This window comes from Lagenorhynchus albirostris, chromosome 21 (genome assembly GCF_949774975.1).
Source record: "Lagenorhynchus albirostris chromosome 21, mLagAlb1.1, whole genome shotgun sequence".
NCBI lineage: Eukaryota > Metazoa > Chordata > Mammalia > Artiodactyla > Delphinidae > Lagenorhynchus > Lagenorhynchus albirostris.
In genome coordinates, this window is record NC_083115.1 from 29,047,721 (window position 1) to 29,067,831 (window position 20,111).

The 20,111-nt window shown below is 50.1% G+C and overlaps 1 protein-coding gene across 1 annotated transcript; it reads left to right on the forward strand.

The window, feature by feature from the left end:
• Positions 1 to 7,815: 7,815 nt before the first annotated feature.
• DEFB1 (defensin beta 1) lies at positions 7,816 to 19,653 on the forward strand. Its single transcript, XM_060136634.1, has 2 exons — positions 7,816 to 7,957; positions 19,398 to 19,653. Exons 1-2 carry the CDS (start codon positions 7,897 to 7,899, stop codon positions 19,544 to 19,546), a joined length of 210 nt encoding a protein of 69 aa, XP_059992617.1. The 5' UTR covers positions 7,816 to 7,896; the 3' UTR covers positions 19,547 to 19,653.
• Positions 19,654 to 20,111: the final 458 nt, after the last annotated feature.

Below are 20,111 nucleotides of genomic sequence, written 5' to 3' on the forward strand. Positions count from 1 at the left end.
GTTTTTGTAAATAAAACCAACATCGGGGATGACCTCCAAGAAAACACTCAGCACGGGCAGCTTCTGCCTGGGGTCTGAGTTCAGTCAGGAGGGCTGTGCTACACCGATGCTCTGGGTTCGATCCAGGACCTACTGCCCATGAGCCGTTTCTTATTCTCTGCCCGTCCAGGTGTGTCATCCAGGCAAGTGGGGATAACGATGCTTCATAATGTTAGAAAGAATAGAAACAGGAGCTGTAAGAACAGCACTTACTAAACCCTCCCGCCTGTCAATTACTTTCTAGGCACAAACGTATTAAAGCCACACAACCCTCTGGTCTATCTTTCCTGCGGAGCAGAAGGGCAGCTAAATGCCATGTCCGGTTGGCCCGGCCTCTAGGTGGAGGTACAGAACTGAAATCCAGTCCGTCTGACTCGGGGTCTGATCCAGCTCCCCTCCAGACCCCTCGTGGTTCGCTGCCGGCGCAAGGGTGGGAGGCCCCGCGGCGAACCTGGCCTGGGGTCGGGGGCTCCGTCTGGCTCTGCCCATCAGGCTAGCCAGCTCTAGCATCCACAGCTGAGACCGACTCCAGAAGGGTCCCCAAGGTGGGCCTGAAACGAGCTCAGCCCCACGGAGTCGGGTTCGATCTTCAGCAGGTAGGGCCCAAGGCAGGTGCTGCCATCAGGCCCCTGCCCCACCGCCCCCCGACCAGGTCTCATGCTCCGAAGGTGTGATCAACACCTGACACAGGCAGCTCCTGCCTCTGGGGAGCGGCGGGCCACACAGCCTGCGAGGAGACGTGTCCTAGAGACCAGCCAGCCAAGGACGACGACCCCGCCAGCTGTCATCAAGGTCAGGTGACAGCTAGAGAACAGGGGCAAGTGCTGGAAATTCTGGGCCACATGCAGCCTCAAAGCAAAACGTGACATCCATCAGTGGAGTAATCAGAATGAAAATGTACAGCGGGAATACAGGTAGGAACCCCCTTTCCTTTCCCAGAAGCAAATACTGGTAACGTTTGGTGATTTTCTTCTTAGGCTCTGGACTTTTCTCCCTGCATTTACAACTGCGAATGTGCACACACACACACATAGAGTTTCTTTTTCTTTTACCCCACACAAATGTGCTTAAATCTCAAGTTTCTCCCTGAAAAGAGCCTGATACGTGCCTTTTATGGTAAAGTGTGTTGATGATCGCCTTGCCCCAGAAGCGGTAAGGAACGCAGGCCCTTCAGAGGTGGCCTCAAACTGGAAACAGAGAACTTGAGTCTGTTTTCAGACACAGTAGAACAGTATGAAAATAGCTATCACGGACCCACAAAAAGAGGTGAACCAAGGCAAGCTCAAAACTGTCAAAAAGGTGAGTTTATTCGGGAATAGCAGAGGAATTGCAATTCAGGACACGTGAACTGTAGCGAGCCATAAGCGAGTCCGTTAAGGCTGTGGAGCAGGCTGTATTTACGGGCAGGAAACGTAAACAGGGGAGAGTCCAGTTAGCGTCTATTAAAATAAAAACAATTTTTAAAAAAGGGACCAGTCCTGAAAGTCCCCTGAGCAGACCAAACCAGTCCAGGCAGGCAAAGCTCAGTTCGGCCCAACCCAGGTCATTTCTTTTCCAGACCTCCAGAAATCAGAAGCAAACTTTCCCAGGCTGATATGAGGCAGCCCTTGACCAAGTCCCTGCTCCAATACTGTCGCTTTTCTGTAAACGGGGCATTTACGGGAGCTCTGTTTCTCAGTCCTTCAGTTTTCTGTTTCTGAGGGCACATGCGTGAGCTTTTCCGTTTTATATCCTCTGGTTCCATCTTAGATTGAAATCCTGGCATGCTATTAGGAGGCAAACAAATGCGGGCTGTGACGTTTAGAGAGGGAACATCATCTGGGTGCCGGGACGTTGGGGTGCTGCCAGGAGTGAGGTCCTAGGAAACGAAGGGTTGACCAAAGTGCGGACACTTGTATCAGTCAGCTATGGCTGCTGTAACAAAACACACAGGCTGGGTGCTCGAACAACAGAAGCTTATGCCTCACAGTTCTGGAGGCTGCCTTCTCCCCGTGCGCTCATCTGGCAGAGAGACGTGGTGCTCTTCCCTTCTTGCAAGACCACCCGTCCGACGGGATCAGGCCTTGTGACTTCATTTAACCGTAATTTCCCCCTTAAAGGCCCCGTCTCCAAAGACAGGGCCTGAGCACAGGAATTCTGGGGGACACCTTTCAGTCCACAGCAGCACTCGTTTCATTCATTTCCTCTGGCGACTGGTTATCTATGCCGGACACCAGAGCCTGGGGGGTGGAGATGATGGGGATCCCCACTCAGCCCCTCCCTCAAACCTCACAGCAAGCATGCAGAGGACATGACAGTCACTGTGACAGGGAAGGAAGGTGCGATGGGGCAGCTCGGAAGTACCAGGCGCTTTTAGGACAAGGGGTGGAGGTCAGGGAGGGCTTCTCAGAGGAGGTGGCAGGGGACAAGGGCATGGCTCACCCACAGGAGCGACCAGCCCCCCAAGAGCAAAGCACGTTCTTCACTCCTGCTGTGCTCAGGAGTTGTTGTTGTGATGTCATAAATATTGTTGAAATGCAATCAAGTGTGACTCTGATAAGGAGTGATCCAGGTTGAATATTCATGCAGGGCACGTGGGCTGGCCTGGCTCCCGTGAGCCGTCAGAATGTACCCGTTTTTATTCTCACGAGCTCAACGCAACGCAAGGTCGCTGCCAATCCCTCCAGCGATCTGTGCAAACACCACAAACGCCAGCTGCTCCGACCTGGGGGGCGCTGTCTGAATCTCCCTACTTCACAAATGGGGCAACTCGGGCCAAGAGGTTGTCCCGGCCTGTGTGGGCCAGGCCCAGCCGGCTCCGAACGGAGAACAGCAGGGAGGGAAACGAGGAGGGCAGGGCCTCCCCAGGAACCGTGATCTCGAACATGGAAGCCTGGAGCTTCCTGATGCTGATGAGAACAGGGAGACCGAAGGTTAGAGGCTCGCGTGCAAACACAGACTCTGTGCCGCAATCCCTTTAATCCAGCCTCCTGCACCCTCATTCGACCACACGCCCCGCCCCCAGCACACCCCCAAATACACAGCCAAGGGCCCAGGTTTCCGCCTTATTCTGCAGCTGAGACATCTCATCCCCTTCAAATACACGGAACGTTCCCTTTTCTTGTGGCTCCTTTGCAGCCTAGGCGGAGGGCCGGCGCCGGGCGGCCCCTCCCCTGACCTCAGGCTCCCTGGAGCGGCGTCCCCTCATCACATCCACTTTGGACCCGGCCGCCGGAGCTTCCGGCCGCTGCTGGACGCGGGGACGCGGCCACGCAGACCTGCCACCCAGACATGCCGTCCTAACCGCATAGAAGGACTGCGGAAAATACCGAAAGCAAATGTTACGACAGCACCAAGAGTGAAAGAGTGGAGATGAAGTCCTCCGGTGTCAGCAGTAAAGGACAAACCCAGAGCCGGAGTGGAAACAGAGAAGCAGGCGCTTTTTTGCATGACAAGTTTTCTGCATCTGACAGAGGTTGCCCCTCCCTCCTCTAAAGATGTTCCCTCCCCTGATTGCTACCCCCTCGTCCATGGTTTTCTCCCCTCCTTCCTCGAAAGTCAGTGTTCTCTGGGATTTTAAAAAAACTTTATTTTCCTAAGGATTTCATTCACTACCAGGGCTTCAAGCGACCCACAGAAGCTGATAAGTTCGGAAGCCAGGTTCCGAACTCTGTCGGCAGAGAGCCAAGCCCATAGGTGTGATGCCAGCAAGACCCCCATGCGGATACCCGTGCATCTCGTATCAGCAGACCCTTCTGGGGCTCCCGTTCCCCCAGACCCCACGCAAATCACTGCCTTGCAAAAGCCAGCCCCTGCCTCTTGGCCCCAGGCAGCTCGCCCCTTATCCTTCTGAATGTTGGGGTCACGACGCCTAGGAATTAGCATCCCGCTAAGAGCAGTTTTAACCACGGAGTAAGAGGCATTGGGGGTACAAAGCTCCTGTAGTCAACGGTGGCCTTAATAACACACTTCCATCTGCTTCCTCTTCTTCACACCGACTCTCCCCTCACCTCATCCTTTACGTCTCCCAAGTCCCCATGTTCACTCAAATTCTCGGTTCACACTCTTCTAGGGGAGCCCAACGTGAGGCACTCTTTCCGTGCAAACGTATATGCAACTCCCATCATTTCCCTGAATCACCTCCTCTTCCTGTTTATCCTGCCTCGGTCCGTGACACCACCATTTCACCTACACCGAGCCAGACATCTCGCTCATTCTGTCTCCTTCCGTGTCTGCTGGACTTTGGCTTCTTAACGTCCCCTGAATCCACGTGTCCTTTCATCTCCCCTGCACGACCTTAGCTAAGACCCCGCACCAGCTCTTCCCTTGTCTTGCAGAGTCCAATCCTGCCCCTCTCCATCCACTTCCACACTTCCCTGAGACGCTTTCTAAACCAGCAACTGCTTCATGTGTTTCCTCTGATTCAGGTCGTCCGTGGCCTCCCTACTGCTTAAGGAGAAAACCAAAACTGTTCAGATGACACTGAAAGCCTCAACTCACATACACTGCCTCAGATACTGGCCTTGGCCCGTGGTCCCCACATGCCACCCATCAGAGCACCTAGCAAGCGTCATGGCAACCGTCTGTCCCCTCATCTGTCTCCCCAACTAGACTTTTGCAGGAAACCATTAGAAAGCTTGTTCCTCACTGCACCCCAAGCCCCTAAAGATCGCCTGGTACGTAATGGGAACCGAATACATACACTTGAATCAGTGAATGAAAGAATGAATGAGTTTGAGTGTGATGAACGCTTGCATTTCTTTTGTCCACGTGACGGCTTCACCCCTTTGAGGGTTTGGGGAATTCTTCACTGTCGGAGCTTAGCGGGAGGCTGAAAGGACCCTCCGAAGATGCTGAATATGCCACATTCTTGCCTTCCCAGGCTCTCCTGCCTGGTCCTATGCCCAAGGTTCTGCCACCCAGACCCGGCAAGTGGGACTCAGACCCAGGCAGGTGGTACAGTGGCGTCAAAGGTGGGTCTCAAGGTGAAAAGGGCGGGGAAGAGGAGACCTGATCCTGCGCTTCCTTCTCTCTGTCTCTGTACGTGTGCTTCTCTATTTCTTTATGTCTCTCATTTTATTTCTCTGCCTCTGTCTTTGTTATCTCTTGTTATTTCTCTCTCTTTTTAGTTCCCTCTAACTTTCTCCATTTCTCTCTGCCTTGATCTCTCTTTTTCTCTTTCCTTTTCTTTCTTTCCCTGTCTCTCTCTGTTTCTCTCCCCCCAGCCTCCCTCCCTCCCTCCCTCCCTCCCTCCGTCTCTGTCTCTCACTGGTAGGGGTGCAGTGGAAGTGTCCGCAAGGCGCGTGGCGTTGTGGTACAGATGGCGCTCTGCTCGCGGCAGCAGCAGCTGCAAAGTCAAGCTCCTCTGTCTCACGCGCAGTGGATGCAGCACAGTGTCCTCCTCGGACCAGTCCCTTGCAGGAGGTTGGACACTGTTTCTGGAAGCAGAGCTTATAAGCCAGGTTCTTCAGGCACCCAGTGATTCTGTGAGCTACCCCATACCCTCTTTTTTTTTTTTTTTTTTTTTTTTTTGCGGTACGCGGACCTCTCCCTGTTGTGGCCCCTCCCATTGCGGAGCACAGGCTCCGGACGCGCAGGCTCAGCGGCCATGGCTCACGGGCCCAGCCGCTCCGCGGCATGTGGGATCTTCCCGGACGGGGCCACGAACCCGCGTCCCCCGCATCGGCAGGCGGACTCTCAACCACTGCGCCACCAGGGAAGCCCTACCCCACATCCTCTTCACAAACTCCTCTCTTGCTCAGTCAGCCAGAGCTGCTTCTCGTGCCTGCAAATAAGAACCCTGACAGAGACATCAGGAAAGCTGCCGACAGAATTACCATGAAAATTAACGATAAAGAAAATATTTTTTAAATCTTTAGAATTGATGAGAACTTGAGAGCTGCTTAGAGATTAGCTAACACAACATCCCAGTTTGACAGTTGAAAGAATAAGTTTCAATCCAGGCAGCTCAGGAAGACTCAGCCCAGTCTGGACCCCGGGCCTCCTGACTCCAAGGGGCCACATTAGGGATTCGCCTTCTGGGAGAAGCCACAGTTGGAAGCTTCCTGGAAACACATTTCTTGGGAGAAAGAAAGGCTGGATATGAAAAGATGCTCCGTTTCATACGTCATCAGGGAAATGCAGATTAGAACAATGAGATACCACTACACATGTTTTTGAATGGCCAAGGTACAGACCACAGACAACACCAAATGCCAGTGAGGGGCTTCCCTGGTGGCGCAGTGGTTGAGAGTCCACCTGCCGATGCAGGGGACGCGGGTTCGTGCCCCGGTCCGGGAAGATCCCACATGCCGCGGAGAGGCTGGGCGCGTGAGCCATGGCCGCTGAGCCTGCGCGTCCGGAGCCTGTGCTCCGCAACGGGAGAGGCCACAACGGTGAGAGGCCCGCGTACCGCGGAAAAAAAAAAAAAAAATGCCAGTGAGGATGTCGAACAACAGGAACTCTCGTCACTGCCGCTGAGAATGCAAAATGGTGCAGCCACTTCGAAAGACAGACAGTTTCTTACAAAACTAAACATACCCTTACCATACGATCTAGCCATCGCACTCCTTGGTATTTATCCAAAGGAACCGAAAACTTATGCCCAGACAAAAACTTGCACACAAATGTTTATAGCAGCTGGATTCATAACTGCCCAAACTTGGAAGCCTAAGTAGGTGACTTGATAAATAAACTATATTACATCTACAATGGAATAGTAAAAGACATGAGTTATCGAGCCATGAAAAGACCTCGAGGAAATGTAAATGCATATGTTTATGTGAAGGAAGCCAATCTGAAAAGGCGAAATACTGTGTGGTTCCAACTATATGACGCTCTGGAAAAGGCAAAACAGTAGAGACAGTAAAAGGATCAGTGGTTGTCAGCAGCTGAGCACACACGGGAGGAATGAAGGACAGCACGGAGGGTTTTTAGGCCAGCGAAGCTATTCTGTAGGACGCTATAATGATGGCTACCTGTCACTGTCCATTTGTCCAAACCCACAGGATGTATAACACCAAGAGTGAACCCGAATGTCAACTCCAGACTTCGGGTGACAATGACGGGTCAGCGGAGGTTCGTTACTGTAACACACATACCATCTGGTGAGGGCTGTAGATAGCGGGGGAGTCTGTGCATGGGCAGGGATGGGGGTATATGGGACCTCTCTGTACCTTCCCCTCAATTTTGCTGTGCACTTAAAACTGCTCTAAAGAAACTGTCTTGATAAAAAAAAAAATAAATTTCAGTGATAAAAGAGGCCCATAGATTAAAAAGGATTTCAGAGATATCTTAATTTTAAAAAACACAGAAGCTCAAAAGGCTAGTATTAGTCAACCTTGGGCCTGATGAAAATTCCATCCCTAAAGGTTAAAAGAACGGGCTCGGCTTTTATAAGGGAAGAGGGTGAAGTCCGGGGTCTCATCAGCTAAAGGGCCTGACACTGGATGGCAGCCGGGCAGCCACCAGGCTCAGTGCCTCCCCGGGGCCGCCTCTCGGGGCTCCCTGAGCCATCCCAGCGACAGGGGTTCTAGCAGGAGCTCCTGTTCTGGGAACGGCAGCTGAACTGCCCAGCTGAGACTCAAAACAGAACCAGAGGACTGCCTCCACGCCTGCAGGCCGAGAGCTGGGTCCAGCTGCAGCCAGACAGAGAAAAGTGTGTCCACGTGACTCTCGGCTGACTCAGGGCTTGCCGTGAAGGGTTATTTCTTAGCGTTTCACTCTAAGGATTGCGACACCACCCTTCATCAGTATGTGCGATTGTGCAATCCTCTAGCCCTATAAATACAGTGACACTGCAGCCGCTGGAAGCCTCTGAGAGCTCAGCCTCCAAGAAGCCTCTGCCCTCCCCGGGGATCCGGGCCACCTGCCACCACCATGAGGGTCCTCTACCTGCTGCTGCTGACTCTCGGCCTCCTCTTTTCACAGCTGGCCACAGGTAAGCTGGGGACCTGCTGCAGCGCCCACCCCGGGGCTGGGACTTGGGGCTGAGTCTAAGAACAGCGGCCTCTGTGTCCCCAGGACAGATCAGCAGGAAGGCATCCTCGAGGCTGAGCGGCCTGCTGGGGGCAGAAGGCCGTGGGCAGAAGCCTACCGAGCCTGCAGGGTCTGGGCCATCCCGGCCGCTAGGGGCAAGCGCGCCTGCCTGGAGCATCCCCAGGCCGATTCTCCCCGGTGCCTGAGGGCAGCCGAGCTGCAGGAGGGCCAGACTCCCGTCTCTCTGTCTGTCCCTTAAGGCTCCCTTCCCTCTGCACTTGGCAAGGATGTGAGGTCCGTGCCAGGCAGCTCCCAGCACCTCCCAGCCCTGTCTTTGTCTTGGGCATCCTGAAAGTATCCTATGGGGAAGGGGATCCCCTATTCCCTCTGCAGAACGTCTCCTCACCCTGAGAGGTCAGGGTCCGAGGCAGCCGAGAGGTGCAGGCTGCCACGCCATCTCTCTCCAGGTCCCGGGGTGGGCTCTCCCAGGTGGCCTGCTGCAAGCAGATGCTTCCCGCCCCGCCCACAAGACCAGCTCAGCTGGAATCCTTGACTCACCTGTGTGCAGGCAGTCAGATCCACCTTCCTTGAGAAATCGGTTCACATCCTCCAGGGTGGGCCATTCCCCAGTGCAGAGCAGGGGAGCTCTGTGGCAGGCCCAGCTCCCCTGGGTCAAGGCAGCAGTGCCCCTGACGTAAGAGAAGGTGAGACTCTTCTGGTAGAATCGGGATACATTTTCCCCCAGCCCCATCGCTCGCTCACTAAGTGATCTTGAGCGAGTCTCACATTCTGGGTTTTAGTTTCCGCATCTGCGAGTTGAGCGCGCTGCGGCAGGTGGCTCTAATAGTGTTAGAGCTCTGGAATTCTCTGAAAGACCCACTTGTGCTTTTCTCCAGGCCATCATTTTAGTGTGCAGACATGCCTAATTTGCTCCAGGGGTGCCTCAGTGTTCCCCTCGGACAACTGGGTTCAGAGGTATTCCAATGCAGAGTTTTAAGGTTTCCAGGTGGAATGCATAAGAGAGGTGGAGAAATTAATTTAGTGAGTTGCAACCTTGTTTTCTCAAAAGAATAGAAAATACCAGTGCATGCCACGCAGTCAGCGTCTCCTCTGTTTTATCACACTCATCTCATTGCATGTGTGTTCGTACTGAGTAGCCGTGCAAAATCTCTTACTGCAGCTCAGGTACACTCAAAATGTTTGAAAGTCACTCCGTTAACGTGAAGAGCTCTTTTCAGTCTATGACACGTAAATATGATTACGAGCATCTCATGCAGAGTTCAGAAAATGAAAGTGTCCCCAAGGGTATGTGCAGGAGCAGATAAACTTACTAATCACTCCTGAATCATCAGCTAACATCGTGCAGCACTTAGTGCATGCGGGATCAGCTAAGACGCTGTCCTCCGACGCCAGGCAGGCCCTGTCTGGACAGAACTATCAGTGAATGGATTCCCAGGATGGGGACCGGGGCCCTCAGGACCAGTTGCTGACCCCAGCTCATCTTCTAGAAAGGCAAGATTAGCACCCACCCTCCACCTCCCAGCTCATGCTGGGAGGCTGCGAGCGGCCGAGGTCCTTGCATGGCAAGCACCACCTCTGCAGTGCCTCTACTGTCCCAAGACGTTTGCATCTTAAAAGAGGGCCACAGGCAAGGGCAAACTCGACACGAGTGTTTTCTGGGGGATGTCGTGCTGTCTGGATGCTGTTATCTGGGTGGAAAGAGCCCCAGGTGTCTTCCGCGTTGGAACACACAGGTGCCCCCAGCCTGAGTCCCCCGGGGCCACAGCGCAGGTCTCTGCTTTACCCTCAGGCATCGGTTGCGCTTCTGGTCACTGCGTCCTCACTGCTGTGCAGGGGTTGTCGCAGCTGCTGCAGCTGCCCCTACCATACCCACCCTGCCCGTGGGCCGCACAGTTGCGGGGTCACTGCAGGGAGGGAGCGGGGGCTGCTCAGCAACGCTGAGCCCCCGCGCGGGTCAGTTCACTCCTTTTCTGGAAGAGCCCTTAGACCTGGTCATTTCACAGGTGGGGAAATCGAGGCCCACGTGACCCGGGGGAACCAGTGTTCTGTGGTCACTACAGGAGATCCTAAGACTTGACGTTCCCTTTAGCAGTTTTCATCTCTGTCAGAAAAAAAAAAAAAATACGGGTTGCCCACTTGTATCTTATTCAAATGGTCTTTCTGTGAATGCAGAATGATGTCACAATGACAAGGCGACCCAGGTCCCTGCATCTGCTGGATGGGACCCCAGCCGAGGTGTTGAGAAATCAAGACAGGTTGACGTTGTTCCCTCACTGATTCAAGGAGTGTTTGGTTAAGAGCTGCTGTGGGCAGGTGTTGCCCAGGAACAGGGGATGCGCCAGGAAACACAGCCCTGGGTCTCATCTCTACACATTCCAGAAACAGAGCGGGACGAGAAAACCGATTACATAATTACTTAACTAATGGCAACCGTGTTGTGAAATGCTGTTAAGTGCAGGATGCTAGGAGAACACATGACAGTGAGAGCTGACCTGGTCTTGAGGAAGCTAAGGGACGGAAAATTGTAAGTCATTTTGGTGTTCATGATACTTTCAAAGAAATATTTCTTTTAATTTCCTCCCAACATTTAAAAGTCAGGATATGCCACCAAAAAAAAAACAAAAAAGAAAAGAAAATCTGATTTTTGTCTTCTCTTTTTTAAAATTTAGAAAAGTTTTAAAACTTTTAATTTTATATTGGAATATAGTTGATTAACAATGTTGTGTTAGTTTCAGGTGTACAGCAAGGTGATTCAGTTATACATATACATGTATCTATTCTTTTTCAAATTCTTTTCCCATTTAGGTTGTTACATAATATTGAGCAGAGTTCCCTGTACTACAGAGTAGGTCCTTATTGTTTATCCAGTTTAAATACAGCAGTGTGTAAGTGTTATCTTGTCTTAAAAACACAAAAGATGTGGCAACATTCCTACATGGCAACAGTGAGCTGCAACTAAACAGCGGCTGTGCCTCCAGACGGGACTCCCTCCCCATGTCACTGCAGACCCCACCGGTCCCTAATGCCTCACCTCAGCCCACTTCACAGATTTGTGTTACCCGCCCGGCTGCAGTGGGCAGCTGGATTTGCAGCCCTGAATTAACTAAACCAGTGAAAGGAGAGAAGTCAAGGACAAAGCAGACGGAAAGGATAGCTGGTGTGAAAGCCTAGAGATGAAGAGAAATAGAAAACCATAGCTCTCGCTTTTAGTTTAGTCCTCCCAGTGGCCCCGTGGGGGAGGAAGAATCATTATTCCCATTTTCTGGGTAAATAACAATAATGAAGTCACATGACTGGTAGCAGAGCAGGGACTCCCAGGCCCTCAGCTGCAACACTGCAGGCCGCTCAAGGCACAGAGCGTGCCAGGGAGCAGAGAGGAGCCAGGATGGTGATGCGGGGGCAGATCCAGTGAGGGCTGAGGCAGCAGGAAACGCATCTGGGTGCGAGTGAGCCCCAAGGGGTTTTAAACCCACGAGTGACAGAATCAGAAACGGCTTCTTTAAGAGACCGGTTTGCTGGGCTTCCCTGGTGGTTAAGAATCCGCCTGCCAATGCAGGGGATACGGGTTTGAGCCCTGGTCCGGGAAGATCCCATATGTCACAGAGCAACTAAGCCTGTGCGCCACAACTACTGAGCCTGTGCTCCAGAGCCTGTGAGCCACAACTACTGAGCCTGAACTCTAGAGCCCGCAAGCCACAGCTACTGAGCCTGCGCTCTAGAGCCCGTGCACCACAACTACTGAGCCTGCACTCTAGAGCCCACGAGCCACAACTACTGAGCCTGCATGCCACAGCTACTGAGCCTGTGCACCTACAGCCCGTGCTCCGCAAGAAGAGAAGCCACCACAGTAAGAAGCCCACGCACCGCAATGAAGAGTAGCCCCGCTCGCCGCAACTAGAGAAAGCCCGCGCACAGCAACGAAGACCCAATGCAGCCGAAAATAAATAAATAAATAAATTTTTTTAAAAAAGAGACTGGTTTGCTGCCGCGTGGGGTTGATCAGAGGAGAGGACAGTAGATACAGGGGGACAGTGAGGACGGTCTTCCTGTAAACAGGGCCCACGGCTGCGCTTTTGCCAGGTGATCAGCAAGTTAACCAAAATTAATGCCACTGATAGAGTCATGGCCCAATCCTCAGTCCTCTTCTTTCCTTTCCCTCCGGACACGGATACCACGTGCATTCCCGGGAGTCTGGGCCTCTGTTTCCTCACCTTTAAAGTGATGGATGAGGCAAAACAAGTCCCAGCCCAACGTCCTGTGACCCTGGATCTCCACCTGGCCCTGCTCCCACCTGAGTGTCGCAGAGTGTGTCACTCTGACCTGCTGGCCCGAATTCCTTCCACCTCGCAGAACTCTGGCAACAGCACCAAGAATGTGCCTGCTACGGCCTCGGATCCCATCCAGAAAAACACGCTCCCCGGTGCCTCAGACACAAGCCCCTGATTCCTACGAAGCAGACCCGACAGAGGCACCCGATTAGCAATGCGGGGGAAACAGAGTCATCCTCAGAAACGCCGGTCACACGGCACCGGCTGTGGTACTTCATAGTGCCACGAGCAACTCCGAAAACATCTCACTAAGTGTCCCCAGCATCTGCATCTGTCATGCAGGGACGACTCTTATCCCCACGTTAGAGATGGTTTTTGCAGGGAATCTCAGAGAGGCTGACTTTTCAAATACTCAGCCCACGAATACCAAGGACTCGAATCCAGCTCTGATTCGAGCTCCTATATTCTTTTCCCACGCCTCCCAGAGACCTCTGGATGTGTCACCAGCAAATCAATTTATCCTAAGGATAATCTAGATGGAAGTGACTTAAAGCTTTCATGACCTTAATAGGAGGCACTGCTGGTTATCAGTGGCCGGCAAGCGTTTCTAGGAACAGGGACGTCATGGGTGACCCGTCTGTGGAAGAGGGGCCCTGAGTTTTCACTTGGTTTGGAGTTCTGTTATTTGTTTTGCAGGAGTGCCTTGTATATATTTGATTTCTTCCCCAGATATCTTGAAAAGATCCACAGAGGTGAAGTCCGACCCTCTCTGGCCTCCACTGACCGCCTGAGCCAGCAGCGCGTCTCCTAAGTGGACAAGCGACCTCTATTGTAATGTCCGCAATGGGAGGGAACCCACTCACTCGTGGGCAACCCTTCCCCTGGCACACTGCCAACCAGCCACCTTGTCCTGACTGGGGAAAGAGCCCAGCTGACTGGCCCAGGCCCACATTCTGAGAAGACCAGTCTCACGTCGCTACCCACGGACAAGTCCGTGTATGCATCACCACAGGTGTGGGACCCCACGGCCAGCGCGGGCAAATCCGGATTTCACCCTATGGATCCTCAGACCTGTGTCTGTGTCTGCTCCTCTCACATCTCAGATCCATGGGTGCCGCCAACCCTGTTCTGGCTCCTGACTTTCTCCACGCCTGTGCGTTTCTGCTGCTTATGCGGTGCAGTCCTCCAGGGCAGGGGGTAGGGGTCCCGGCAGGGGTAGAGCTCAGGCCTCTTCTTCTCCAAAACCCTTGTCATTTCGGCACCTCACTCCGCTTTAGCCTGGTGGTCTTTTAGGACAAGAAATTTATATTTTAGTCAAAAGCTCCCCAATTTTCCCTTCTGACATTGTTCCAAAACTTCACTTGCACCTCCAACTGTATACTGTCAATCCAACTTCAGAGGAGAGTGCCGGGGAACAGGGTCCGCTGCCCGTGGCCTGAGGACCACACGCCCAATCTCAGAGCTCCCCGCTCCTGTCTCTCTGAAAGGCTCTTTAAGAAATTCTATTTTCGTGGCTTTTTTATATAAAGTCCAAAGATCCCCCCATGTTTCCAATGTATCTTCTTCTCTGTAGACTTTTTCACCTGCCCTTTTCCTTGAACCTCCACCATCTGACCTGCACAGGCTGTGTCCCGTCTCCGCAGCACTGACAGCTGTCCATGCCCCTCAGGCAGATTTATTTCCTGATGACTCTGTAACAGTCAAGCCTCTGCTGTGTTCACTGCCATGAACATTCTTCCTCTCATTTTCTTCTGGGACTGACCCACTGGTACTTATTTTCTAGTTAATTTCCTGCTACTTAATCACAACAGCCCTTCATTCAGCCAACACCTATTATTACAGTTGACTTAAAAAACAGCTGGTGTTGTAGTTGCACTTGGGTGGGATTATTAAGAGTCCAGCAAAAAAAAGAGTCCAGCTATAATTGGCCTAATAACTGTGTAGTATTTGAGAGTCTCTCTTTTCACGGCAAGCATAGAAGCTGGTACAAGCCTGCTTTCCTAACAGGCCTGCTCCCTTCACCCCTCCTCATCCTTCATTCTTACCTATAAGCGCGCTCCCTCTTTTCCATGTTCCTCTGGTTCACGGCGCTCCAGAGGCCGCCACATGATGTGTTGGACTGTATTTCTCAGACCAGCTGAATAAGGACCAAGATAAGAATGAGCGCAAGTCTAGAGACGTACTATCATTCTTGGGAAAGGGGAGGAGAAGAGCGGGGCTGTGAGTTATCCAAGGAGCTTGCATGCCCGGGGAGTGGACGGAAACGGACCAAGGCATGATGGGAGAGGGTGTACACAGCACATAGCCCAGGAGGCCCACAGTGCTAGGAATACACGGAAGACCTTTTCAAAAGCAACTCTTATTGTTTTAATTTTTAATTGTAAAATATAACATGTATCCAGAAAAGTACATAAAACTCGAATGTATAATTTAATGAATTATTATAAAACAAGCACTCCTGTAACCACAGTGTGAGCCAAGAACTGGAACTTGGCCAGCACCTAAGAGGCTCTCCTCCAGGCTTCTCAGTAACAAATCCCTCCTTCCCCCAAAAGCAATCATCACTTGACTTTTATGGTCATAACTTCCCATATTTCTTATAGTTTTACCATGTTAACATTCATGCTGAATAATATAGCTTGGTTTGTGTATACATTTCAACTGACTACGTGTCAAGAGGTGGTGGCATTGCTGGGTCGTAGCATGTGCTTATACTACTGAATTTTAATGAATAATGCCAAACTGTTCTCCAAAAGCGTATATATCAACTTACGCTCCTACAACCAATGAATGAAAGTGCCTGTTCTTCCATATCTATGTCAACGCTTGATAATGTCAATCATTTTAAAATTTTAGCCGTCTGGTGAGGGGAGTAGCATAGCATTGGCAACTTAATTTGCATTTCCCTGATAAATAATAAGTTGAGTACTTTTGTGTATAATTACTGGCCACTTGGATATCTTTTGTGAAGTACCTGTTTGTCTTCTGCCCATATGTTCTATCAGATTATCTGTCTTTTCTCAATGATTTGTAGTAGCTCTTTATATATTCTGCATAGAAGCTCTTTGTTGGTTGTAAGTATTAGAAATATCTTCTCCTACCTTGTGCCTTAATTTTTCACTCTCTGAATGGAAACTTTCCTTAAGCAGAGGTTTTCCACATTATTTTAATGTGGTTAAACGTGTCATATCTTTTCCTTTAGCGTTAGCGCTTTTGTACCTTAAGAAATCTTTTTTTACCCCAAAGGCACGAAGAAAGTGTTCAGTGCCGTTTTCTGGGGGCTTTTACTGTTTTTCCTTTTACATTTAGGCTTATAAGCATCTGGCAGTGGTTTTTAGTGTGCACGTATGGTCCGAGCTAAGAGTAAAGGGTTTTTTTTTCCACTATGAATATCCAGTTGTCCCAGAACCACCCACTGAGAAGACCATTTTTCTCCACTGTTCTGCGGAGCCACTGTTGTTCTACTTCAACTCTCCACATATGCATGTATCTCTTTCTGCTGTCCTGCTTCTGTATTTGTCTGCCCTTGTATCCTCACCACACTGTCCAATTACAGTGGCTCTGTAATTAGTCTCAAAATCCAGTAAAGCAAATTCTCCCGCCTTCTTTTCTATGAGTGTCTTGGCTATTCTTGGTCCTTGGAATTTCCATATATGTTTTAGAATCAGCTCATCAAGTTTCACTGAAAGAACTCTCTTGGGATTTTATGGTATTGGGTTAAATCTGCAGCTTACTTTGGGGAAAATTAACATTTTAAAAATAATTAATCCTCCAATGCTTAAACATAGTATTTCTACTTATTTAGGGCCTCTTTAAATTCAAAAAAATACTGTATTCTTTATAGATAGAGGTATTGCACATAATTTCTTAGATTTATAACTAGGCATATTTTATGCTCTTCTATATGGTGTTTTTATTTTATCTCCTTTTTTCTGTTGGTTGCTAATATACAGAAGTAAAATTCATTTTTTCTTTTTTGTATGTTGATCTCAGCAAATTTGCTAAATGTGCCTGTTCATTCCTTTTGGATTGCCTACATATAATCATAATGTCTGCAAATAGAGACAATTTTATTTCTTCCTTTCCAACCCTTGTACCTTTTTTTTTTTTTTTTTCTCTTATCCCCCTGGCCAGTACTTCAAGTACAATGTGGAATGGTAATGACAATAGCAGTTATGCTGGTCTGATTGCCAATCTCATGGAATGTTTTCAATACTTGACCATTAAGGGTACTGTATGTTGTAGGCTTCTGTAGGTACTCTTTATCAGATTAGGGAAGTTTCCTCCAGTTTCTTATTTGCTAGGAGCTTTATTTTTTTTTTTATCATGAATCAATGTTGATTTTTTTTCCAATATCTTTCTGCATCTATTAAGATAATATAATCATTGGCTGATTAGATTATGGGAACATTGAATCTCCCTGGGCCTCAGTTTCCCTGTCTGTAAGTTAGGAAAAAGTGATACATTCCTTGGAGGATTAAATGCAACCATAAACGTGTTAGTTCCCCACCAAAGGAAAGATGACCAGCTTCAGAATCTTAGAAATGGATGAGATCACATAATCTAGTCTCCTCAATTTTAAATTTGAGACGCTGGGGCTCAGAAAGTTTGAGTGCTTTGCTAAAAATCACACAAATTCATTCTAGAACAAGGAATGTAGCCAAAGTACCCTGACATTAAATATGTTGCTATTTCTTTGGGGTCCGATAATGTACTAGATCCTGAAAGATAACGCCAGAAATGAGTTCCCGCTGAGCGTGGTGACACCATAATTCACTAGCAGAGAGGTGGAGTGAGAACTGGTGGGGGTCATGGGATCTACCTCTGGTCCTGGCTCTGCCTGTGGCCAACTGCATGCCCTGGGGGGCATCGCCAGACCTCAGCGTCTTCATCTAGGGAGAGAAGCACAGAGAGGTGGAAGTAGTTGAGCTCTGAGGTCCATCTGGGCTCTAAAAAGCCACCGTTGGTTGTATTTGGGTCTCCTCTGTTTACCCAACAAAAGGAAGGGTAAATATAACATTAAATATACATATATTTAAATGTTGGTATAAATACACACACACACACATACCAACAACAACAAGAAAAAGAAAGTGTAGACCTTCTGATTTCAAAGGGCTTTCACATTCACTAGCTTGATCCATCTTCCTAATAACGATCGCTTGGAAGGATTCAATCTTGCAGCAGGGGTTGGACTGAGTATCTTTCCAGCTCTGACACCTTCCAGTGAAGAGCAACAAAAGCTGGAACTGGAGATTGAGAGAGTCTAGTTGACTATGATCTTACTGGAGGTCGATATTGTGGTGAGGCTTTTAGAACTTGGAACAATCTTGAACAGCCTTGGCAGGAACCAATACAATGGATAGAAAGAATACAGGCTGGAGGTCAGGAGACTGTGTTTTGTGTGAGCAACTGTGTGGCCTTGGCCTAAGATGCTTCCCTCGGACGGTGGGACCAGCGTGTCTCTCAATGCCCTTCCATCTCCATGGCAACACAGTCCAATGAGATGTTCTGTGATGATGGAAATATTCTACCGCTGCACGGTCCAGTGCAGTAACCACTAGCCACACGTGGCCATCAAGCACTTGCAATGTGGGTGATGTAGTTTCGATTAATTAAAATATGTGACCGCACGTAGCTGGTGGCCACCACATTGCACAGCACAGCTCTGTAGTGAACAAAACGAGATGAAGCCTCTTTTTGCTCTCGGTAGACGGGACACGTCTAAAGTATTTTGTGTTTATTCCAGGCCTCAAACTTAAGGAAGTCTATCCATGAACTGAACACATCCAGAGGAGAATGAACAGGGTTGTGAAGTGTCTGGAAACTAGACACTGAGAAAAATGAGAAAAAGAAGACTTTTAAGGCAGCAGAATGACTGAAAATGGGACAGCCATCTGAAAGAGTGATTAGACTTGTCTGTATAAAGCAAGAAAAGCGCCACTAGCTGCAAGTTACTGAGAGGACAGTTTCCATCAGTATGAAAACCAAGTGTCCGGCAGGCAGAGATTAGATGCCTGTCTCCCAGGGTGTCTGCTCCAGGGTGGGCGGCGTAAACAACAGACGCTCACTTCTCGTAGTTCTGGGCGGTAAAACTTCAAGATCAAGGTGTTGTTTGGTTTCTCCTGACGCCTCCCTCCTCGGCTGACAGAGGGCCGCCTTCTGTCCTCACATGGCCTTTCCTCTTTGTGCTGACACATCACTCGTGTCCCTTTGTGTGTCCAAATTTCCTCTTCTTACAAGGACACTATTGATTAGTGATCACCCATATACCTCCTTTAACCGCAATCAGCTCTTTGAAGGCCCCATCTCCAAATACAGTCACATTCTGAGGTCTTCGGGGGCTTAGGGCTTCAACTATGAATGGGGGGGGACATTGTGTGGGGGGGTTTCAGGCCATAACACCTGGCAACAGAGAGACACAAAACAATGGCTAGATAGCTGCTTGCCAGGGGTATCAGAGGGCAGCTTTTTCTGCTGGATACGGTGGAAGACGAGTCTAGAGGTCTTCAAATTATGAGATTCTGTGACAGGGAGGAAGACAAAATAAATTCCAACTGGGAAAATGATGAAAGCTTTATAGAGTAGCTATAATTTTAACCTGACATTAAAGGATCATAGATTGCAGCAGACACGGTGATGGGGGTGGGGGTGGGGGGTGGGCAGGGATTCAAGCTGGAGGGAATGATGTAACTAAACAGCACAGGAGTAAAAGGAAAGTTCAGGAATGCTCCTGGAATTCGAAAGATGCTTCTGCATTTCTGAAACAGAGGACGGCAACAGTACAAAGTGGTCGAATACCTATCTGGGGACTAACGCGAATTCCCTGTACACCAAAGCTCCCTGGGCAGGAGGAAGCCCACTCAGAACCCTGCTGTTCATCTCTGGCTGCCCACTGTTTGGCCACAGCTGGCATAGACCTCGGACGGAGGGGTCTCTTTAGATGGCTTATTTCATGAGCAGCCTCACAGATCAACTGAGTGCAAAGCTCTTGGAAGGGAAACCCCTGTGACGTGCTCTGCAAAGGGTTGTCTGTTCTGCTTTCACCGAGTGTTCTGAAGTCCCTGTGGCTGCAAGCCCGGAGTCTGAAGTGCTCTCTTTCCCTTCTCATAGGTGTTAACCTGCTTACGGGTTTCGGCCAGAGGTCCGACCACTACATATGTGTCAAGAAAGGGGGGACCTGCAACTTCTCCTCCTGCCCGCTCTTCCAAAAGATTGAAGGCACCTGTTACGGCAAAAAAGCCAAGTGCTGCATCCGTTGACTTTGGGCTGGAGCATGGGCAGAGGGGACCCAGAAGCCAAGTGAAGTACTTGTAACTGTTGTTTGAATAAAAGAAGGTTTTTTCGAGGCGTACGTCCTTCAGACCAATATGAGTCTTGTGTCTCCTTTTAGAAGAAGTTCAGAAAGTATGAAGGTCAGAAGGGCAGACAGGCTGAGCCACAAAGCCTGTCCAGGATGGGACTGGGGGATGCTGACTAGGCTGTGACCTGTTTCACTGCCACTTTGTTTCATCAGCAGATCTACACAGGAGGGATGCAGGGGGTCCACGTGAGACTAAGGACACCTGATGACGAGATGACACAGCTTCAGGCCTCCCTCTGTCCCAGCAGAAGTTCACCCCTGATTCAGCGGTCTCAGCTGCCTGCCCATCTGCAGAGGCCAGAACCGCTGCCCTTTCTCCTCCCTGGGCCGGGGGCAGTGGGTTGTGGGTTGGATAACCTCAGCATTTGAGAACCTTCGCTGGGACCATAAAGCTATTCCTATTTCACTCTGTAGGCCTAATAGTAGGGCTCCCGGGTGTCCATTCTTCACTCCAGCACAATCAC

Coding starts and splice junctions, on each gene's coding strand:
- DEFB1 (XM_060136634.1), top strand. CDS start 7,897: ATGAGGGTCCTCTACCTGCTGCTGCTGACTCTCGGCCTCCTCTTTTCA. Junction 7,958..19,397: donor CTTTTCACAGCTGGCCACAG/GTAAGCTGGGGA, acceptor CCCTTCTCATAG/GTGTTAACCTGCTTACGGGT.